The following is a 24,307-nucleotide window of genomic DNA, read 5'->3' as shown; positions in this document are numbered from 1 at the left end:
TTTGCCAAAAGGTAGTTTGTGGCTTTTTTTTAGTGAACATGAAGCACAATGAAAAGACTCATGGGTCACCTTATTAGTATGAAGTCCTAATTTAGAAATTAAAGACTTAAACACTTGAAGCGATGGATGTCCAAGTATGTGGTGCCACATGAGAAGAGAGTTTGTTTGGGTGTTGTTGATTTGAGGAGACAAGGAGATTGGTCCATAGTAGACATCATTGATGTTCACTCCCCGCATGAGACGCGCCCCCGTGCTTAGATCCTTGACAAAAAAATGATAGGGAAAAAATTCAACAGAAACACGATTAGTACCACAAACTTTGGCAACGGAAATAAGATTATTTCGAAGATTAGGAGCAATTAAAATGTTATCTAAAAGAAGTGGGCGAGATTGAATAGTTGTTTGAGCAATATGAGTTATAGGGAGAGTTTTACCATCACCTAGCACGATCTTATCGGGTCCTCCGTATTCGGAAAGAACGGGAAATTGTTGGTTGTTGTTCGTGGTGTTGTTGGACGCACCGGTGTCCCACATCCAAGATGAGGTTGTAACCGTTGGGTGAGGGGTGGTGTAGTTAACCACCGGGGTGTTGTTATTTTGAGGCGAGACATTGTGTTCTCGTAGGAAGTGAGTAAGTTTGCGACAATCTTTGGTGTCATGTCCGGGAATGTTACAATAGTAACAATAGGTGTTGTTGTTGCGAGTCGGGCGAGTGTTGGTATTGGCAGTTCTAGATGGCCATTGGTTTCGGGTTGTGGGTGGATTTGGGTTGCGTGTTGGGCGATTGGCATAAGTAGTGGGTTGACGGTTGTGGATGATTGGTTTGGCCATGGTGAATCGAAAGAAAAAAAGGGAAGCGGACAGAAGGTGTCTGTCGAGTTTTGGATCGGAGATGGCTCAAGGGAGCTTTTAGGCTCTTGATACCATATAAACAATAGAAGTTTGTATTGAATCAAGATACTATTCTCATTATTTACAAATCAATATATAGTGGTACAAAAGTGAATACAATAATTACAAGAGCTTGATTCTAGGGAGAGAATTATGCAATGGTTACAAATCTTCTAGGGAGAGAATTATGCAATGGTTACAAATCTTGTTGACTAAGAATAATTGCAATTAATGGTGACTTAATTTGTGGTGTTGATAAGTAGCAGATAGGTTTGTTTCTTTAAAGTTCTTGTTATTAGTTTCCATTATATATACAACAATAGAGTCCGACTCTATTTTTATAAATTTTAGTTTGATATTCTTTTGTCTTACATGATGTGACCCGGCCCACTATGAACTGATATTTTTATACAGCTAGGGGCCTAAAATCTTTGAAAATATTCCGCACCACCAGGAAAAAATTCCTGGGTCCGCCACTGTAGAGTCGTTCTAGTGTGTGTTTTTTTGAATGACAAGGAACTACGTGCCAACTACCGTGACATCGGGCGCTGTGGTCAAGATCGAATACTTGACTGCCGCTAGCCCGTTGGCTCTCCTAGATACGCGGAACCCTGACCTCCATCCTCCCGAAGACACGAAAATAGAATAATCGGTAAAACCTCACCTCCCATCCAAGATGAACTGGCACCACCCGTATTCGCCCTTCACTATGATGTTCTCTCCATATCTTTTACTTTCTATAACTTACAACTCCAAATATATGCAAGGTTAAGTATAAAGAGTTAGTCAAGATATGAGCGTTAATTTGTTTGAAAATTTATAAACAAGGCTAAGAGTGTATGCCGCCATTATTTATGCCCACTGTTTTTGTAACCGCATCTAAGAGTCTACTTGTCACATTAGTCAGTCAGTCTGGTTTTAAAACCGGACAAAGTAATAGTAATTAATTTAAATATAAAATATATTCAACTGACTCGAAACATGATATGAAACAATTTAATCATTTGTTGGAACGGAGTCTGAATAAGTGAATGAATCACTAAATGTGATTCTGAAAGGAAAAAAATAAAATAAGATTGAAACCCAGTCCAACTAATTAACCAGTTTTGTTCACCTGTTCACCCTGTAACCAACCGGTTAAAATGAAGTTGGTTCAAATAGACTCAACTGAGCCGGTCTGGACTGTCGATATGGTTCTGAAAACATTGGTTCTACAATGAAGTCGTCCAACGTCTTTTTTGTTCTTCAAAGCTCCCTAACACAGCTGACTGTTTCCTTCTAACAAGATGATCTGCAAAAATATCATAGCATGATACATGACTAAAACCCTGCAATACTTTAATCCCTTTCTTTTTACGTTTGTTAAATATTATTTCTCCATCTCTAGATAGCTGCCCTTTTGCATAGATGTTCACATGCTTGATTTCGAAAGTAGAATTCAAAACTTTCTGATTGTTGGTAGCGACAATGGCAGCTAAAATCTCCCCCAAGAACATATCCTAAAATTGATTTAAGTGAGAAAATTTGTAACATGAATTGTAGAGGTAGTAAATTAAGGTAGTTCTAATGGCATACCACATGTCGATATAGTTGATGCTTTTGGTGTAAGTGATGAAGCCTCATCAACAAACGTCGAGTGAAACTTGTCTCAGGTGTTGTGCTATTTGATTGCAATCTTTTTATCATCTCTGGAAACGCGTAAACTTTGCGTTGCATATGAAGAGGGATGAGTGTGATCTCTAGTGATGAATCAAATACTGTCTTGGCAGACAAAGGGTCGAGAAACATGTTTAGTTCCGCATATTTGTTTGATGGGACATTGATCACATTTCCTTTCTCTTGGTTGTTTTTGTAGTTGGTATGTCCTCCAAGTATAAACGCTTCCTGTATGATCGAACTAGAATTAAGGTCGGAAAGTAGGATGTTTGCTAAATTTGTTAACGGTCCGTTCGACAAGAATGTAACTCTTGATCCATCATCAATAGACGTCACTAATGATCTCCAAACTTCTAATGCTAATGGTTGTTTAAGCTGAGGGAAATCCGTGTTACCAGGAGCTCCAAACTCAATGGAGCTCGCCGATGTATACCTACAAATGAAGTCACATTTTAAGTTCGAATAGAGGTGACAATATGGGTGGGTGGACATAACGAAATTGAAGCAAAATGTTTAGGTCAAGGATGGATTAAAACAAACCATTTCTGGTTGGGTTAACCAAGAACACCTTGGCATCCATTGTTTTAACTTTAATGAATAAGTAATTACACTATTATTAAAATAGTGGTAAATATGTGGAAAACAACTCATGTGGTTTGCATGCAATAGAAATAGACTGTTAACGAGTTTCAATGTGATTACTTTTGGCAAATCTTTTTGATTTGATAAATTTGACCTATTTTAGATAAAACACAATCCTAGTTACTTGATTTATTATGTAAATGGGTTGAAATTATAACATTTAATTGTTACATTACAAGCGATTACCTTCTTGGGCTCCTTGGTAGATCACGTGCAAGACCATATAGTGTATCGGAGTCCAATCGACCCGCGCTTCCATGTGGTATGGCCTTTGAATGCTTACAGTCGCCAACATTTGGGGTGTGTGGATATGATTGGTTCAAACCAAAAGAATCGCCTAAACCAACATCGATATCATCACGGCCCATCATATGTAACAAATCATACACCACGTCTATTGTTGCCGCGTTTGCCCAACCACTTCCGGTTACTAATATCGCCTAAAATAAAACAAACACCGATTTGTTTACTTATGATGACAAAAATAATATTACTCCACTATATATTTAGATATTTGTAGAAAAACAATTTAATAGGCGGTAATATTTAAAATAGACTGTGGACGACTTTCAAACTGTGTGACTACCAGAATCACATTACCTTGAGATAAATTTCTTCGACGGGTACTTTAAGTAGATAAAAGAGAGCCAAGAAATCTCCCACACTCATATCCATATCAAACACGACGATCTTCCCAAGTTTTTTCCCTTTGAAATCTGGTTTGTAGAAAACTTGTTTGTAATAAGGGAATTCGGATGTGAAATTGAATCGCCCTTTTTGCTGAGCGCGATTTAGTACCTAAAATCATACCAAAACTCGTCGAATTAGTAGTTCAAAACATAGGTCATACATAGGATGAGCTTCATTTTCATATCCACTTACATCGAGAAAACTAACGAAATATTCTCTATCCAAGGAACTCGTATTGTCGTGATTAGGTTTTGCTCGTGTAGCAACTCGTATACGTACTGAATCCGGTCCGGTGACTTCTTCGGTATAACCATCCTATGTAGTTTAAAGGAAACATCATTAGAATGCATTCAAGATCACACCAACATTATTCTCGTGTTCTTGTACCTTTTTTCTCCCAACTATTTATTTTTCTATCACTAGTATAAAATAGGGTATTTGTGATCGAATTTTGCGACAACTCACAAGATAGTGACGCATTTGTGACTGTTGATTTTTCGTTTTAATTTGCCTCTAAAGCGTGACAGAACTTATATTTTTGGCTAGCGTAGTAACATATTAACAACGGATATAATTTCTGTCACTAATTATCAATGTAAGTCCGTCGCTAAAATTGTGACGAAATAGCAACGATAGTTAAATTAAATTTTGTTCTTTTGTGGATTCAACATTTTGCAATTAACTAGTTACCTTACATATCCCTGTCCGATTCTCACGAAGACAAAATGGATCTAGAATGCCTGTTTGGACATGACCACTATGAACTCCATTTTTCAGCAAGTTGAATTTCGGGATCTTATCGTCATCAAAGAGTGTATTCGAGCCATCAGATATCCCATACGGTTCGTTCGATGTAATCACAGTAATATTCATGTACACCATTTCCGCAAATTCATTTTCCTCGTGTTTTTCGTGTATGTTACGCATAGTGGATGTCGCAACACCCGACATAAATGAATCCCACATAAAATAGTTCTGTGAAAACATCAACATTTATAAACTCATCAATGAGCAAAAATGTCAATAATAAATGTTTACATACCTTAAAGGAGTCAAGAGACAAAGTATGAAGGGCCACCTTTAGCGACTTAAAAACGTATTGCGCTTCGTATGTATGCTGATTTTGCTCAAATGCTTCAAAGAAGTCGCGGGTAACGGGAATCGTGTTTGTTGCATCTAATGGAACAAGGGTGATTGGAATCCCGGAATGAATAACCTGCAAACTTGGATTAGATTGACGAAATTCGGGCATTTAGTGACAATTTTTTTTTTTATTTTTTTGTTACCTGGTACGCAGCAAAAGGGTCGCTAAAGATGTTAAATTCGCCGTATGGATTACTTCTATAGGTTGTAAACATGTTACTATTGTGGCTTGTTGGATTATTCAACCTCACAGCACCACCCATGATGTAAATATGATCGATATTTCTCTTTAAACTCGGATTTGTCATAAGAAAAATTCCTAAATTTGTGTGTGCTCCTGCTAGGAGTACGCTAACCGGGTCTTCGGATATTGTCTTGATCAATATTTGTTGTGCAGTCGGTTGTCGAAGAGGAGAGTATCGTCGACTTCCCTAGTAATTAATGAACGCGATAAGAAAAAAATAACTTCAATTGTAGGGGTGTTCAGTGTCCGGTTCATGTTCAAGCAGTGTTGACAAAAATAGGCTAAACCGCTAACTAATGTTCTGGGAAAACGACAAACCAAACCAAGCCAGCCGAGTTGCGTAGGTCTGTGGGCCGACCGGTTTTAGCCGTTTCACGGTTTGAATCTATTTTTTTTTTCTTCTCAAAATTGTTATTTTGTGCCAAAAAGTTTATAATCAAAATTGTGCTTTATGAATTACTTCATATGCATAACTTCATATTTAAAAAATAAAAAATAAATAGGAAAGGCTAACCAGTTGGTTCCAGGTTCCAAACCCTCAATAACCAAACCTTATAAACAAACCGGCCTCTATCCGATTCACTTGTTTCGAATTGCATGTTTTATTGGTTTCAACAGTTATTGAACACTGACCCTAAGGTCTAACGATAACAAAAATGCTCGAAATACCTGTGGAAGAAAGCTTCTTCGCAAGCCGAAATTTGTATCAACATCCAGTCTTCCTCTACCTCCAACCGGAATAGCTTGTCTATATCTACAAGGTCCAGCAGTGCCGTTTTGCTGGTCTATTATCGGAAGATAGCCACCGACATCGGGTAGTATTGTACCATTTTCGAGTATTCCACCCTCGCCTCCTACACCAACATCAATATCATCTCGCCCCATCATGTATAGTATATCATATATATGATTTATTGCATGTCCAGCATTTGTCCATGAATTCGTGTTCAATGTTATCGCCTGAATCATAATGTTATAATAAATATACATACTGTTAGCTGATGTAGAAGTGGTAAAATAACTAGTAATTAATTATCAATCAAACTATCTTTATATAAAACCAAATGGAACTCTAATGAAAAACAAATTAGTATAGTGGAGAGTTCTTCTAAAAAGAAAAACAAGAAATTTCAACCAATAATAATATTTTATTTAATTCATTTAATATAAGTATTAAATGTTACTATAAGTTTACATTGATAAATCTACATAGCTCATTAATTTGTATTCTTCCTCTTTAATAGCTAACTACATTAAATCATTTGTAATTTATCTTCAAAATATATATTTTTTCAAAAACAAAAAAAAAATCTAAAGTGTATGATAAATTACGAGTTGTGTAGGATAAATTTCAACGTGTATTATAAATTTCGAAATATGTAGGATAACTTTTGATGTGTGTAGGCAAAAAAAGTTAGTGTGGAGGATAATAGTCTTTATGACTAATTAATTAGTAAAAAATGATAATAAATGAGATAAGTAAAAAAATTATTTAATGTTTTACAAAATTACCCTTTTCTTTTTCTTCTCAATTAAATTTTTTTCTCAAATGAACCTTCCCCCAATTAGTATATTAAAATGAAGGAAATATATTGTTTTCTCTCGACATTCCGTTATAAGTTTGTTAAAAACAAAGTTGTAATCAAAACAAAGTATTTATTTGATATTATAATATGGTACGGTGATCAACTAGACCGTGCTAACGGGTTGGCTTTCTAAACCACATACTTTAATTTTAAACACATACTTTAATTTTAAATCACGTTTGTTTTACATTATCATTTGCTCGCTTTCAACGCAACGTGCGACATAAAAAAACCCAGTGTTTATAAAACATAACATTGTGAATCTGGCAATCAAAACAACGTAAACGAAAAAAATTCTTAAAACTAATGATACATATAATAATATAATAAAAAATATACATTAATCTTATATAACCTTTTTTCTAAAAAGAAAAAAAGAAATAAACCGTCATTTATTAAATACAACATTTTATTTCATATGGAAAGTTGAAAACCGGGTTTAAAGATTTGGTTGAAAATTTAAAATTAATAATACAGTATAATATATTAAAATACATATGCTTATGGAACAACATACATTAAACCAAACTTTAAATTTAGTATATACGACATATAGTAATTTATTTAACATGGACGAACGAAAGTATAAGTTCTTTTTTTTTTTTTTAAATAAAATCACTAATGAGTAAAATGCTAACTGAGTTAGTGACAATAGAAGTATCAAAATAAATTAAATGTAAAAATAAATTAAAATCGTTAAACAATGAATCCACTTTGAGAAAGCGATAAAATAGTGTTGCAAAAATAAACTTAACAAATTATGTAATTTTACGGTTTTCCACAGAAAATTAAATTATATTATTAACCCGATTGATGCTATCCAATTAAAATGTAAGAATAAAAAAAATTAAACTATCCCACCAGACAAATTTTACCCTTTACAGACATTGCTTTCAATATTTTAATTCGTTAGTGAAACACACAAAGTATTAGTTTATAAAGGTCGTTATGTTTTTCCAATTAAAATACCACCTAGTAAACTAATACTTATTTATAAAAGGCAACAAAATTACCATTACAAAAATCTGTGGTTTAAAAGTTAGACTTAAATAACGAGCCCACACATCCTTATACATAAAAGACATATCAATTTGAAAATGAATGATGTGTATTCATGTTGATCGTATCATCATGTAAAAACGACCACATTTTATAAATCTCATAAAATATATATATGTTATAAACTAAACTAAACTAAAATTTTATAATAAAACTGAAGCTTTGTAAAAACAATGGGTTGATGGATATGACATAGAAGGCTAAAGTTGAATGTACAAAAAGTTTTATAAAATTCAAAATAACTTTTATAAAAAAATATTACATTATAAATATAAATGTTGAATGCAATAACACTAAATTATTATTTGCCATTTAGTACACTACATTGTTAAACAAGTTTTATAAAATTCAAAATAATTTTTTTTCTATGTACTGGGATAACCTTTAACTTTTATGCTCACAAACAAGACATCCTAATTGATATCATAAAGAATAGTGAAGTCAACAATGATGTTCATCAATCACAGAACAAACAGAAAAACAAACTCTTCATAAAAATAAGTTGAAAGCGAATGAATTAAACCTGTAAATTAAATTCAGACCGATTAAGCTTGAGTAGATACAATATAGCAAATAAATCATCAACATCAACGTCGGTATCCAAGAGAATCCGATAAGGAGTGCCCCCATGAACCGTGGATCTAGCTGTTGCAGTTATAGCCATGCATACAGTGCACAGAAATATTGACCATAGCCATAACATCTTCATTTCTCCTTACCACTCACCTACCTTATGGCACCTACAATTTACAAATCAAATCTTGTAGTTAGTAAAATGTTGTCTAGATAAAATGTGTTTTCAGATATGAAATATAAAGAGGTTCTGTTATTTTTTTTAATTGCTGATCAAAGAACAATTTGAATGATATTAAATGCTTGTTTTACCATTTTAAGACAAACGAATAAAGTATTACCTTTTGATGTAGGATTGACTTATAAAAGTTCAAATTACAAAAAAAAAGTTAATTAAATGCTAATATGATTTGAATACCATTCACTTTATTTACAAAACTGTATTTATTATAAAGAATTGAAAACGAAAGCACTAATCAATGAAATATTGCTTTTTTTTTTTGAAAATTAAATTTTATTAAAACAACCTCTGACCCAAACGGGCAAAAGGCCAAACAACCAGCAGCACCCCCGACTCAAACGGACAAAAGACAAGGAAATTACAACATATATAACGGGCATTTACACCATTCTGTCCACCTAATATAATTACATGAAAATCTATTATTTAACCAAGCTATACATAACAATAGTTATTTGTTTAAATAAATAATGAATTATAAACAATCTAATATTACTACTTATAACATTATAAATGATGGCAGAAACACAGATAACTATTACATTAAATTTAAAGTATCACACATACATCAAAATTCTTACGAGGCGAGCAGTAAGTTTCGCTGATTAGTTTCACGAATTTAGGACAACTTAGGTTGTACAGTGCAACCTTGTCTGTGGATTGAATCAATGCCTTCCACCAAGTTAAAGCATCCTCCTTGAAGGATTGGGACACGTATCCTTGGTAGCACAGCTGCTTATGTCAATAACAGTTTCCATCTCATCGAGCAATTTTAAAGCATCAATGGCTCCTTTCTCACCCGTAAAGTCACGGGGTTTACACGAGACGAAATGCATATAGGTGCACCCCTCCTTAGAGTTACGGGGCTCAGTTCTAAGAACATTCTTAACGCTTTGCTCACTCTTAGTCGAGGAGTAGTGAGACTTTTCAGTATTGGAATGAGGTTAAGAAACATATTTTTGCTTTGGTACTAATGGCTCCGACCCTTTAAATGTAGCTATGAATTCAACCATAGCTTTACCGACTTCAACTGCAATAAAGGATCGAAGATTATTCTCGTCAGCCGTACGGTCTCGGTGATCACAGTTTTCACTATCGTTTTTTAGTTATATTGCCAATATTCAGGCTTGCAATTAGTTCAGTCGGGAGCTATATAGCCATCAGTAAGATTTTGAGATATTAGTAGCAGATTAATTAAACAAATGGAAAAGAAACTTGAAATTGGATTTCATTAAATCGACAGATTACAATAATTGTCCTATAAGGACTTTTGGAATTGAAGATACAAAAATTGTCGATAGGTGGACTTTTTGGAAAACAAAATTCAGTAATGAAAAAGAGTCTTCAGTGGTCCCTTTTGTCATTCTCGCTAGTCCTCTTCTTGTTTCACCTTGCTTGGCGAAGTGAAGGGTTTAGCGATTGGTTAGACTTTTCTAGGTGAGGATTTGTCAAAGAAGCAGACCTAGCGGGTTCCAATGATAGTGAATAGTAACGGTCATGAATTGTAAATTGGCTCGTGCATGTAAGGTTCGAAATTTTGAAGTTAGGAGGTAGAAAGTATGGATCGTCAATGTCCACTGATATAGGTTTTGATGTCCGGTTTGAAGGTTTATCGGTTTGGGGTTCTATAGGGGAAACAATATACTGGTCGTAGGAGGAGGGTAAAGAGCTCATCCTCACGCCCGGTCATACTGACATCCTCGGTGCGAAGCTCCCGTTGTTGTGGCTTCGTCTAGAATTTTTTCGTGAAAGGAAAAAGTATGGGATTAACATCAGCAGTCTCCTTTCCGAGAGGCATCTTCCTGAAAATTTTATAAAATCGATAACTATATTTATATAATGAGAGGAGTAGTCCTAAGTTCAGGTCTAGAACTCGGAATAGTCTTATAGAATCTGCATTTGTGATATTTGGGTTTAGACACAAAAGGCTAGTGTCTAATTCACTTAATTTGTAGCTCGGATACCAACCTGTCACACCCCGATTTCCAGTGGGCCCGGATGAGTAGGGTTTAAGCGTGACGATTGGATAACAGTATCACAATTTATAATGCAACGCAAGTATTGGAGTAAAAATATTCATTCAATAATTGAATATAAATAAAATTTATACAAGTGTTCAAGCGCAAGCCAACAGGCAGGATCTAAAAAAAGAGCTTTAGACATCATAGGCCTTAAGCTAGGAGTTGCAAATTCCATAACCTTTATCATAGCTGGCCCAGATTCCTAGCCTAACATCAAGGTTCGGTACCTGCAGTTCAATTATCTTTTGAAAATACGTCAGCGATAAATATAATTAACTGACTCATTTTGAAAACAGTTTTTCAAAAAGGATTTTTTATACATAGAGAAAACCCGTAGGTAATCATTTAATATTTCTTGGGATTTTATCTTGTCACCAGATTTACATACTTGTCATACAATGGGAACCGGAGATCAAAGCCAGTCATTTTTAGTGTTATGATTAAGGTACACACCAAAGTTAAATAAACGTGTCTTACAGTCGATATGCCTACCCCTGCACGTTATTCCGTATGGCCATTATAGTTCATGAGTCCGGATGCCCTGATACGGTACCAATAACCCCCAATTGTTTCAGTTGTCAAGTAAAACAGATTAAACATAGTTCTTATATTTATGAGCAAATCATAGGTGGCTCATTTATATAACTAGGTTTAAAGAAGTTCGGCGAGTTGCGGCGAATTTCTTTTGTTATTTAGTCTGTGTTTACATGTGTTTTGAAATCACTACGAGCGTGTTGCGAACAGAACTGCTGACAAGAATAAATAGAAAATGTAGAAAAAAACACTAAAAGATAACAGAAAGAAAATCAACCAAAAAGTTGTATGGTAACGATGTTGTTCGTATGAAACCCGTGGTCAGAGATGAGCAAATTGTTCTAGGTACCGTTATCAAATTTGCCGAACCGAAAGATCTTAAGTACCAATTCGGTACCGACTTTTGGCATTCCTGGTACCGGTTCACTACCGTTTTTTACCTTCATATACCGGTACTGTAACCGGTATTTTCGGTATCAGTGCCGATTCTGTATCGGTTGTCACCGAGCTCATCCCTACCCCTGAAACTAAAAAAAGAAAAAATTAAAAGTTGAAGAAAATCAACAAAAAAAAGTTGTACGATACCGTTGTTCGTACGGTAACCGTGATCAGGGATGAGCAAATGGTACCGGGTAGCAGCACTGAATTTCCCGAACCAAAAGATTTCCAATATCAATTCGGCACCAACTTTTGACGTTTTCGGTATTAGTGTCGGATTTTACCTTCATGTACTGATACCGAACAGGACCGTCCCAGTATTTTCGATACCAATACTGGTTTGATACCGGTTGACACCAAGCTTATCCCAACCCCTGATATGAAAAAAAAAAGATTAAAGTTAAAAAGTAAAGAAAATAACTAATATTATAATAATAAAATAATAAAAGTATTAAAAAAAACTATACATTATTATAATATTAAAATCACTATTCATTTCATTTCCTTTAGTAATATATAGTAATAATAGTAATAATACCCGCTCCAAGTGGCGTATTCGCCATACCCAAAGTTTTAAAACAAAAAAGTTATGACTATTTACCTTTTTGCTAGCTTCCAACCGATAATGGTTTTAATATAGCAAAAGCCGTAGGCCAAAGTATTAAAACTCAAGTCCGAATTTTTGGGGGGTTTTATAGTCCGAAGTGAACAAAATAAGTTATCTGTTAGAATGTATACGAGTCATAGGTTAGTTCCTTAGACACGATCCGTTAGTTAAGAATATGATCAGTTCGCTAGATTCAGCGTAGACCGGATAGAATGTGGTTTATACATATTCGAGTGTAGGACTCATTGGATAAAAGTTCATTAAACCAACATTCTAATTTTGAAAGGTTTTGAGAGATTTTGACCCGTTACGTCACTAGTGGCATCCACACTAAATGCATCAACAACTTTCAAAATTTTAAAAAGAGTTAATTACTGTTTTCGTCCCTATGGTTTGTCAAAAATCACTATTTCAGTCCATTAGTTTAAAAATTGCGATTTCAGTCCCTGTGGTTTCACTTTCGTAACCATTTCAGTCCACCTTATAACCATTTCAGTCCCTGTACTAACAGAATAAATGGATTGAAATGGTTACGAAAGTGAAACCATAGGACTGAAATGGTTACAAAAGTGAGACCACAGGGACTAAAATCGCAATTTTTAAACTAATGGACTGAAAGAGTGATTTTTGACAAACCACAGGGACGAAAACAGTAATTAACTCTTTTAAAAAACTTACCTTTTTTAAAAAAATCTAATTTTACACTATAAATACAACCCACTTATTCATTTTTAAATTACAAACTCCACCACTTCACCCAAAAAAAAAAAAAAAACCGAGGATCGCAGCCGTTGCATGGACCAAAGAAGAAGATATTGCACTTTGCGAGTCATGGGTCGAAGCTTTGAGCCACCACACGCTGGGTAGGCGCTCGAGCAGTCCTTTTTGGAGGACAATCCGACAACACTTTCAAGCCTATATGGGTGAGAACAACCGAACCGTCGACTCCCTCTCGTCTTGTTTTAGGACGATCCGTCTTGATTGCGAAAGATTCGAGACGATCCACACCGTCGTGATGATAGATTTGCAAAGTTGAATGGAATAAGTGATCTTGCGCGTCTTATGGTTGAAATGGAAACACATAGTTCTTGTCCTTTGGTTTATCGGGTAGTGGAGCTAGCTTTTGTTTTACCAGTTGCAACCGCAACCGTTGAAAGATGTTTTTCTAAATTGAAGCTTGTCAAAACGGATTTATGCAATCAAATGGGCCCAGAATTTTCGAACAATGTCATGTGTAACATCCGTCAAAATGGGTTCCCGAAATCCGACCCGTTTTGAAATTCGGATCCCGACTTTGAAACCTCAGAATTTTCGTGAAATAAATAACCGTCGAATTAATTATTCTCTAATTTAATTCCGTATCGATTTAACTATTTACTATTTAATTACTGGTTTAGTTTATTTAACTGATATTTCAATTAAAACTATAAGCACGGTAATATAACCTGGTTAGTTCGGTTGAGTCTCAAAGAAAAGCTTTAAGGTAAATAAGTTGTTAGTCAAATTGGAGGAACTATTTATGTATTTACTTGAAAGTATAAAGGAAACTTGGCTTCAAAAATGAAATATGAACAACGGGGACTTGTTTGTAAAATTAGTCAAGTATGTAAAACAAATCTTATATTCTTGTTACATTGAGTCTTGATTTTAAAAACAACTTGCCGCCAAATACATAGACAACTGTGCCTTCTTCTCGGGACTCAGTATCATTTACACGTTTCTTGTTTTTCAAGAACCTCATAAATTCAGCCAAACCCCTTTATGCCTTTCAAACCATACCATAAACCTCCTTTTTGCACAACAATCCCACACCCTCATAACCATTCGCATAGCTCTCACCTCTCTGCTTCGTTAACGACTCGCCGGAGAAACCACAAACCATCGGATCTCAACCGGAGTTCACCGGAGCCGCCCGAAGTTCGCGACGGTATCACGACGTCCATTGTTCGGCAACGAAGAAGATGATGACTATTATCGATCCGTTTCTATTCGGAAAGTTTAACAACTTCGCTTTTTATAAGAAACCCGAGATTGTATTCTAAAGTTCTAATAAATATCCTTTTCTTCACACTCGAAGACATCTACTGAGGAAACAAGACTTCTGGAACAAGAACCATCTCGCCGGAGATACGAGAACGTCGCCGAAGGAGATCGGAGCTTACGAAGGAACAATACTCGACTTGTTTCGGTATAGCCTCTGTTTATCCTTTTTATTTTGCTTTGTGTTCGGTATATGTTTCTTATTCCTTTTGTGTGACATCTGTGCTTGTAATCATTGTAAACAGTTCAGTTATCAATGAAATAAAGTTATTTGATCCCTATGTTTGTTTGTTTATGTTTGATGTTTTTCATGTTTTGACTTTTATTCGATTTCAAACTCTATATCGCTTTCTGGAGAATTATACACAAACTGGTGCGTAAACGTAATCAGTTAAACACGACAAATACTCCGGAACATCAATTTATGCTTAACATACCTTAAATAACCTTTACATAACTTAGAAATAAGTTTTGAAGGCTTTGGTATGGCAAAATCCAGTTAATTCGCTTACATGGACTAAAATTGACAAACTGCGAAAGTATGCCGATTTGAACTGTAACGAACATTCCGGAACATGATCATAAGTTAAACACACCCTAAATATCCTTTACATAGCTTAGAAATAGGCTTTGAGGGGTTCGGTGTGCTAAAATAAACTTTTGGGTCATTCAGGGACTAAAAGCGTCAAAAAGTGCATAAGTTTGCATTTTCGCGCATAATTTACGTTCTGAATACATCCGGACATCCAAAAATTTATGTAAGCATTAAAATATTATGTTTTAATGTTTGGCATGAGAAAAATCCATTCGTCTCGCAATTTGGATCGTTTTTCGCGCTTATGCGCATTCCGTCGTAATTAAGCAAACATCGCGATCGTACGGCCAAAGGAACCGACATCCGAGATATTTTTGAGCACATTTTAAGTTCCCTATACTTTAACTTCATTTTTGAGCTTTGAAATGGGGTTAACGGGGCTTAAACGTGTCAAAAATGGGCCGAAATGCATGTTTCTCAAGTGCATGGACCATTTTGCAATTTCTGGAAAGTATCAGACCTGCAAGGTCCTTACGGACCGTAAGACCTACTCCATACGATCTGTAAGCAGGTCCCAGTTCAGCAGAAATCGTTTTTAATAAAACCCAGCTGCTCCTTGGTTTTGCAAATGGTTTTAAGGTTCCTATGGGCTGGTTTTAAGGTCCCATGGTTTCATAAATCAGTGGGCATGAGGTGTATGGCTAAGATTGAAGCTCGGTTTTCGATAAACGATCCTAACGGTTGTGCGAAAACTATAAATACCCCCACCCATTTCATTCTTTCCCCACTTGAATTCTGAGATTTTCTCTAAGTTGAAGTGTAGAACACTTCATACCTGAGAAATACTTGGAATATCAATCTTGCGGGGACCTCCTGTAAGTATTCTTTCGCGTTTTTCGTTCGTTTTAGCGTTAAAGTCAAACTGCGTTTGACTTTCTGCATTGACCAGTTTATGGTCAATGCGAGGTTCGTTTGAACTTCATAACGTGAGCGTAATCACGATGGTTATAGTCCCTAGCGACTATACCTACTGATTACCACGTTATCTAGGCTCAGTGACGAGTCGTAGTTTCGGCCAAAATGCGTTTTCTCACGTATTTTGTAACCAAACTACTCTAGGGTATTAAAACCATTTGTTTTAATACCAAACCTGTTTTCTAACTTTACTAAACATGTTCTAGCATGTTTAGCTCGTCGCTTTTAGATTTGTGCTTGTTTAGGGTCGTAAAGGTAAGCGATCTAATCAATCGCTTATGCTTACGAACCCGACCCATTTGGTCGATCATTAGGATCCGACCAAACATTTTAGGTGACCATAGTTGTGTAGGGAATAACCTTCCGAGGTTATACCTTATGGTCACGACGTTTAAGTAGTTGTATGATAAGTAGTTCTTATGCCTTAGGTAAATTACCAAAATACCCTCTTTGCGCCAAAATTCATTTTAAGCCTATGTAACATAAATTTTGACATCTAAACTGATTTAGCAACAATATTAAGCATGTTAAGGCATAACTTGCTTGTCATAGGACTAGTTAAGCATTCCGAACGCGTTTTACGCGAGCGACGCGTTAAAGTAGCATAAGCTACCTAAACGGGTCGTAACGGGTCAAAAGCACTTAGGATAGGTTTCGTTTTAGTACGTAGGCTTTGTTAAACCATGTTACATAAGTTCCCCTACTTATTTGGTTTACGAACCCTCGTACTACCCGATCCTCCGATAGGTCCGTTTATTAATGTAGATACCTATATAGGTGCCGTTTGATTCCGTGATCTTCTAGCATTGCTTGGTGGTTATCCTACGACTTCTAAGCAATCACAAGTGAGTACATAGACCCCTCTTTTACTGTTTTTCAAACATTTTGGGGTGAAACACATGTGCCTACTTGTTACTTTCATACTTTCCATGTTTTCACAACTTATACTTGCTATGTTCATTAGTACACTATTAGTACATGATTTCATTATGTTTTGCTATGTATGTTTACTTAACATGCTAGCACATTGATTTACATTACATTACTTTGCGATATATGTTCACATGGCATATTAGCACATTGCTTTTCATGACTTTTCTGCTTTGTATGTTTACTTAGCATACTTAGTACATTGTTTTCACATAACTTGTTTACATTTGGTATAACATTTGGTTTGCATAAACGGTTCTTTACTACATTCATTAACATTAGCTACGCCGCTCGGTAGTAAGTAATGGTACCATAGGACTTGACAAATCCCGTTCCTAACATCCTGGGTTGGTTTGGATGAAAGGAATGACTGAATCCGAAAACATTTTACTTTGATAACCTTTACTCTAAGGTTATCCTGCTGTCTCAAGGCTTGAATGTAATGCGTTAACTTACCACATAAATGTTTGTATCAATAAAACAAGCTTTTACTTGGCAAAACATAACTTTTTGATTTATTCAAAATAATTTGTTTTGTTCCTTTTTACTTATGGTTAAGTATTCTCATTTTGTTACTTACCATACATAACTTTTGTTTACACTTAACTACATGACTACATTTTGGGTTTTAAACATTGACAATGGTTTAGACAAGAACATTTGATGATTGGTTTGAACATGAACTATATGCTTTGGTGGTTTGTTTAAGTGACTTAAGTAACGATATGTGTGTAGTATGCTACAAGCATGGTGGATACGCCGCTGGTACTTCCTATATATAAGTGCTTGTATTATATTACATGACATACCGTTATTTAAATCATTCAATTTTGGACTTATACATTTTTGCAAATAACATATTTTTCACAAGACTTTGTTTTACAAAATAATTTATTCCATACAACTTATTTTTACTTGGTTATTCTTTTAACCATACATCATTCTTTTATACATACATATTAACTGATTTGTTATCGCTTTTCAAACATTTTATAAGCAAACACTTAAACTAGATTCATGACAAGTTTTCATTAAACATTTTCTTAAACCTAAGTCACGAATCCTATTTTCATAAAACCTATGTTACTCACAGGAATTTTTATGCTGACGTACCTATTTTCACATGTGTTTCAGGAGCTAATGCATAGGATGATCGTGACACGCTAGGGTGGACTTGGGCCTTAGTGACATAAAACAGAGCTAGACTTAGTTTAATTACGTTATGTACTCCTTAAATTCTGTGGTTTTAAGACAATGTAACATGTTGGTTCTTGTTTCGAACGATGTATTCCACCCTTGGGTGATGAATAAAATATTATTTTAATTACCTTGGTTGTGGAACAATAATTCTGTTACAACACTCCCCGACGTTTCCGCCACGATTTGATGTTTTACGTGGTCGGGGTGTGACAGAAGAGTTGGTATCAGAGCCAATGGTTATAGGGAATTAGGTTATTAGTAATGCTTTGACCTAGACTATAACCTTTCTAGGACCCCAACACAAGTTGTCTTGTGTTTAGATCTTAAAACATGCACTTCACCTATCCTTAGGTGATCACCAAAACAAGAACCCAGTTTTCTAAAACGATTTTTGAAAAACAATCCTCTGTTTTCAAATGATTTATTATATGGTTTTGAACCCTTTTGATTTTTCAAATTGATTTTGAAATTTTATCATTTGTTTTTGAATTATTCTTTTGGGCCTTGTGCCTTCCAAGTTTTCAAAATCTCGTCAAAGTTTTGGGTTCTAAATAGTGTGAACACGTGCAAACTGGAAGGGTGAATGCCTGTACCCTGGGTTTTCTGTCTAAGGTTAGAGTGTTCGTACAAATCCACATAATCGGACCAGTCACTCTTACCTGGGAACCCTTGGGGTGAGTGTTCACTTATAGGCGAGCATGTCTTCGCTAAGCATTATTTATGGACCCATTTACTTTGATTAGTCACTGTGTGTCATTTGTTTGGTTTGTGATACGGATGAATGACCACCATCCTTGCTTTGTTGATTTTGTTTCGTCTCGTTCTTTTCATCTAATCATCTCACTCGTTTCCTCTCATGTTTTCCTCTTTTTAGCATGCCTCCTCGACGCGAAAATCAGCTACCGAATGCCGAACTGGCAGAAATCATCGCACAGCATATGGCTGCTGCGTTCCCGAATCTTATTGCTCAGTTTAACCAAGCCAACATCAATCAGAACGCTCCTTGTAACTTCAAGAGCTTCAATTCGGCTAAACCACTCAAGTTCAGTGGTACTGAGGGGGCAACTGGGCTCCTTCAATGGTTTGAGAGCATTGAGAATACTTTTCGTCATGTTCAGTGTCCTTATAATCGCAAAGTCGAGTTTGCTTCTAGTGTTTTTCAGAAGAGGGCGTTGACATGGTGGAACGGGGTCATGAGGGATCGTGGTGCTGAAATTGCTTTAGCACAGACATGGGCTGAGTTGAGGACTCTCATGATGAGTGAGTTTTGTCCTCGTCATGAACTGCGAGCATTGGAAAGGGAGTTCGATGATCTGAAACAAGTAAGTGGTGAGCACCAGGGGTATACTGATAGGTACGAAGAGTTGAGTTTGTTATGCCCAACGATGGTTACCCCACTTGATAAGGCTATCGAAAGATACATCGATGGTCTACCTGACTCTGTGCAAGACATAGTTACTGGTAGTAAACCTACCACTGTTCGTCAGGCAATCGAACTATCTGCAACGTTGACTGAGTCGCAGATTCGAAAGGGTAAGTTGCACAGGAAGGGTGACAAGAAGGGTAAGAAGCAGGAGTCTGACAAGAAGGATAGCAAGAAAGGTAAAAGCAAGAAGGGGAGTGATGCAGGTTCTTCGAAGGGTTCTAGGAAGCGGAAGGCTTCCCAGAGCTATGCCGTTACTACTCAGGCTCAAGCTGCTCAAAATCAGCCTGCGCAACCTCTTGTCAAGAAACCATACTTTGGCAATGCACCTCTGTGCAATAAGTGTAACGGACATCATCAACCACACCACCAGTGCCGTCAATGCACCAACTGCGGAAGACCTGGTCATCTTGCTGCTACATGCCGCATTCCTGTCAATCAGAATCGGGCAGCTCAGAACCCGGCTCAACAGGTTGCTCAGCCTCTTGCTCAGCAACAAGGTCAAGCAGCACGACCTCACTTCCCACCAGGCTCTTGTTAAAACTGTGGGGATCTGACCCACTACCGTAACCAATGTCCAAGGTTGATAAATGCAAACCCGGTTCAAGCTCAGGCTCGTGGACGAGCTTTTAACATGAATGCTGTTGAGGCGCAAGCAGAGAACGAAGTGGTAAACGGTACGTTCTTTGTTAATAATCAACCTGCGTCTGTTCTTTTTGATTCAGGGGCCGATAAGAGTTTTGTGTCGTTATCTTTTGAGCCCTTGCTTCGCGTGTCTAGAACGAAACTAGGTAAGCCTTTGACAGTAGAAGTTGCGAGTGGTGAACCCATTGTTCTTGATTCTGTTCTTCGCAACTGCCAGTTGAACCTTAACGACCATCTTTTTCCTATTGACCTCACGCCTATGCAACTTGGAAGCTTCGACATTATTGTGGGTATGGATTGGTTAGCCAAGCATCGCGCAGAGGTAGTGTGTTTTGAGAAGATCGTTCGTGTGCCGCTTTCGTTAGGTGAGATACTACAGGTTCGTGGTGAGAAACCTGCTAGTAGCCTCAAGCTTATGTCTTGTTTTCAAGCTCGGAAGTATCTACGAAAGAACTATGTGGCCTTCTTGGCACATGTTACAGTAGATAAAGACCAAGGTAAGTCTATGCAAGATATCCCTGTTGTTCGGGATTATCCGGAGCTGTTTCCTGAAGAGTTACCTGGTCTACCCCCAGCACGCCAAGTCGAGTTCCGTATTGATCTTATACCTGGTGCAAATCCTATTGCCAGGGCTCCATATCGTCTTGCACCGTCTGAGATGCAAGAGTTGTCTAAGCAGCTTCAGGAGCTTTCTGACAAAGGTTTTATCCGTCCTAGCTTTTCACCTTGGGGTGCTCCCGTTCTCTTTGTCAAAAAGAAGGATGGATCCTTCAGAATGTGTATCGATTATCGTGAGCTGAATAAGCTTACCATCAAGAATCGATATCCCCTACCTCGCATTGATGATCTCTTTGACCAGTTACAGGGTGCTACTTGCTTTTCGAAGATTGACCTTTGTTCTGGGTATCATCAACTTCGTGTGCATGAAGAGGATATTCCCAAAACAGCATTCCGCACTCGATATGGGCATTATGAGTTCACAGTCATGCCATTCGGTTTGACCAATGCTCCTGCTGTTTTCATGGACTTAATGAATAGGGTCTGCAAGCCTTATTTGGATAAGTTCATCATCGTTTTCATTGATGACATCTTGATTTACTCTAAGACGCGAGCTGATCACGAGCGCCATCTTCGTCTTACTCTGGAACTCCTAAAGAAACAACAACTTTTTGCCAAGTTCTCCAAGTGTGAATTTTGGCTTAAGGAAGTTCAATTTTTAGGACATATTGTCAACGAACAAGGTATTCATGTAGATCCCTCCAAGATCAGTGCGATTAAGGATTGGGATACGCCTACTACTCCTACTGAGGTTCGTTCTTTTTTGGTCTTGCGGGTTATTACCGCCGCTTCATCGAGAACTTCTCAAAGATTGCAGTTCCTCTAACTGCTCTAATTCAGAAGAATAAACCCTTTGAATGGGGTTTTAAGCAAGAAGAAGCATTTCAGACCTTGAAGCAGAAGCTTTGTGATGCACCTATTCTGACTTTGCCTGAGGGCAAAGATGATTTTGTTGTTTACTGTGATGCATCGAAATTGGGTCTTGGCTGTGTTCTGATGCAAAGGAACAAAGTCATAGCCTACGCATCAAGGCAATTGAAGGTACATGAGAGAAACTACACCACTCATGATCTTGAGTTGGGTGCAGTTGTCTTCGCTCTCAAAATCTGGAGACACTATTTGTATGGCACAAAATGTGTGGTTTTCACTGACCACAAAAGTCTCCAGCATATCTTCAACCAGAAAGAACTCAACATGAGGCAAAGATGTTGGGTCGAACTCCTAAATGACTATGATTGCGAAATTCGCTACCATCCTGGTAAAGCGAACGTTGTGGCTGACGCATTAAGTCGTAAGGAACGTACTGTGCTTCATTGTGCTCGTGTTCAATCTGCTATTCAAGCTCGATCTGATATCCAAGCACGCATTACTCAGGCTCAACAGGCTTATGTTTCACAAGACATGATGGGTAAGGAATTACCCTATCACATTAAGCCTGATCTTGTGCTGAAGGAAGATGGATCGTATTATTTCATGGACCGTTTTGGGTCCCAAGCCAAGATGATCTTCGCACTTTGCTTATGGATGAGGCCCATAAGTCTCGTTATTCTATTCATCCTGGCTCAGATAAAATGTATAAGGATCTTCGTACTCAGTATTGGTGGCCTTGTATGAAGAAAGACATTGCCTTGTACGTTTCCAAATGCCTTACGTGTCTCAAGGTTAAGGCTGAACACCAACATCCTTATTTTCTTTTGGAGCAACCTGAGATCCCAGTTTGGAAATGGGAAAACATTGCTATGGATCTCATTACTAAACTTCCGCGCACTAAGAAAGGTCACGATGCCATTTGGGTAGTTGTTGATCGTCTTACAAAGTCAGCGCATTTCCTGCCGATCCGTGAGAATCTATCTGCTGAAGATCTGGCTAAAATCTATGTGGATGAAATTGTATCTCGACATGGTGTTCCTTTGAACATTATTTCTGATAGAGATGCTCGCTTCTCTTCTCGATTTTGGAGAACCATGCAATCTGCTATGGGGACCCAACTCAATCTGAGCATAGCTTATCATCCACAAACAGATGGCCAAACTGAAAGAACAATCCAGACTTTGGAGGATATGCTTAGAGCTTGTGTGATCGATTTTGGTGGTAGTTGGGATTCACATCTTCCATTGATTGAATTCTCCTACAACAATAGTTATCACTCCAGCATCAACATGGCTCCTTTCGAGGCTCTCTATGGTCGAAAATGTCGTTCACCGGTCTGCTGGAATGAAATAGGTGAGGCTCAGCTTACTGGACCTGACCTCATTCTAAAGACAACTGACAAGGTTAAGAAAGTTCGTGATAACTTACAGGCAGCTCGAAGCCGTCAAAAGAGTTACGCGGACCAACGACGCAAGCCCTTAGAATTCCAAGTCGGTGATCGTGTATTACTTAAGGTCTCACCTTGGAAAGGTGTGATCAGATTTGGAAAGAAAGGAAAACTTGCACCTAGATACGTTGGACCATTCAAGATCGTTGAAAGAATCGGTAAGGTAGCCTACAGACTTGCATTACCTCCCAAACTTGGAAATATTCATCCAACTTTCCACATATCCAATCTCAAAAAGTGTTTAGCTGATGAGAACCTCCACATACCACTTGACGAAATCCGTGTTGATAAAACACTACATTTTGTTGAGAAACCTGTGGAAATTATGGATCGTGAAGTCAAATGGCTTAAACGCAAGCGCATTCCGTTGGTTAAAGTTCGCTGGGAATCTAAACGTGGACCTGAGTTTACTTGGGAACGTGAAGATCAAATGAAGGCGAAGTATCCACATCTATTCTCACGAGTTTCCTCTAAACAAATTTCGGGACGAAATTTCCACAAGTAGGGGAGACTGTGACATCTGTGCTTGTAATCATTGTAAACAGTTCAGTTATCAATGAAATAAAGTTATTTGATCCCTATGTTTGTTTGTTTATGTTTGATGTTTTTCATGTTTTGACTTTTATTCGATTTCAAACTCTATATCGCTTTCTGGAGAATTATACACAAACTGGTGCACAAACGTAATCAGTTAAACACGACAAATACTCCGGAACATCAATTTATGCTTTACATACCTTAAATAACCTTTACATAACTTAGAAATAAGTTTTGAAGGCTTTGGTATGGCAAAATCCAGTTAATTCGCTTATAGGGACTAAAATTGACAAACTGCGAAAGTATGCCGATTTGAACTGTAATGAACATTCCGGAACATGATCATAAGTTAAATACACCCTAAATATCCTTTACATAGCTTAGAAATAGGCTTTGAGGGGTTCGGTGTGCTAAAATAAACTTTTGGGTCATTCAGGGACTAAAAGCGTCAAAAAGTGTATAAGTTTGCATTTTCGCGCATAATTTACGTTCTGAATACATCCGGACATCCAAAAATTTATGTAAGCATTAAAATATTATGTTTTAATGTTTGGCATGAGAAAAATCCATTCGTCTCGCAATTTGGATCGTTTTTCGCGCTTATGCGCATTCCGTCGTAATTAAGCAAACATCGCGATCGTACGGCCAAAGGAACCGACATCCGAGATATTTTTGAGCACATTTTAAGTTCCCTATACTTTAACTTCATTTTTGAGCTTTGAAATGGGGTTAACGGGGCTTAAACGTGTCAAAAAATGGGCCGAAATGCATGTTTCTCAAGTGCATGGACCATTTTGCAATTTCTGGAAAGTATCAGACCTG

The 24,307-nt window shown here is 37.0% G+C and overlaps 1 protein-coding gene across 1 annotated transcript in view; it reads right to left on the bottom strand.

The window, feature by feature from the left end:
• Positions 1-2,102: 2,102 nt before the first annotated feature.
• The window catches only part of LOC110901647, a 56,277-nt gene continuing 34,072 nt past the window's right edge, over positions 2,103-24,307 (bottom strand). Inside the window, exons 10-19 of the mRNA XM_022148459.2 lie at positions 8,435-8,556; positions 5,936-6,226; positions 5,166-5,453; positions 4,922-5,095; positions 4,570-4,854; positions 4,072-4,194; positions 3,790-3,987; positions 3,376-3,629; positions 2,467-2,980; positions 2,103-2,390 (exon numbers count right to left, since the gene is read on the bottom strand). Coding sequence (XP_022004151.2) covers positions 2,103-2,390; positions 2,467-2,980; positions 3,376-3,629; positions 3,790-3,987; positions 4,072-4,194; positions 4,570-4,854; positions 4,922-5,095; positions 5,166-5,453; positions 5,936-6,226; positions 8,435-8,556 — 2,537 coding nt within the window. The remainder of the gene's footprint in view (positions 2,391-2,466; positions 2,981-3,375; positions 3,630-3,789; positions 3,988-4,071; positions 4,195-4,569; positions 4,855-4,921; positions 5,096-5,165; positions 5,454-5,935; positions 6,227-8,434; positions 8,557-24,307) is intronic.

Source organism: Helianthus annuus, chromosome 13 (assembly GCF_002127325.2).
Source record: "Helianthus annuus cultivar XRQ/B chromosome 13, HanXRQr2.0-SUNRISE, whole genome shotgun sequence".
Lineage (NCBI taxonomy): Eukaryota > Viridiplantae > Streptophyta > Magnoliopsida > Asterales > Asteraceae > Helianthus > Helianthus annuus.
The sequence above is the reverse complement of the archived record's forward strand: the minus strand, read 5'-3'. Positions and strand labels throughout refer to the sequence as shown.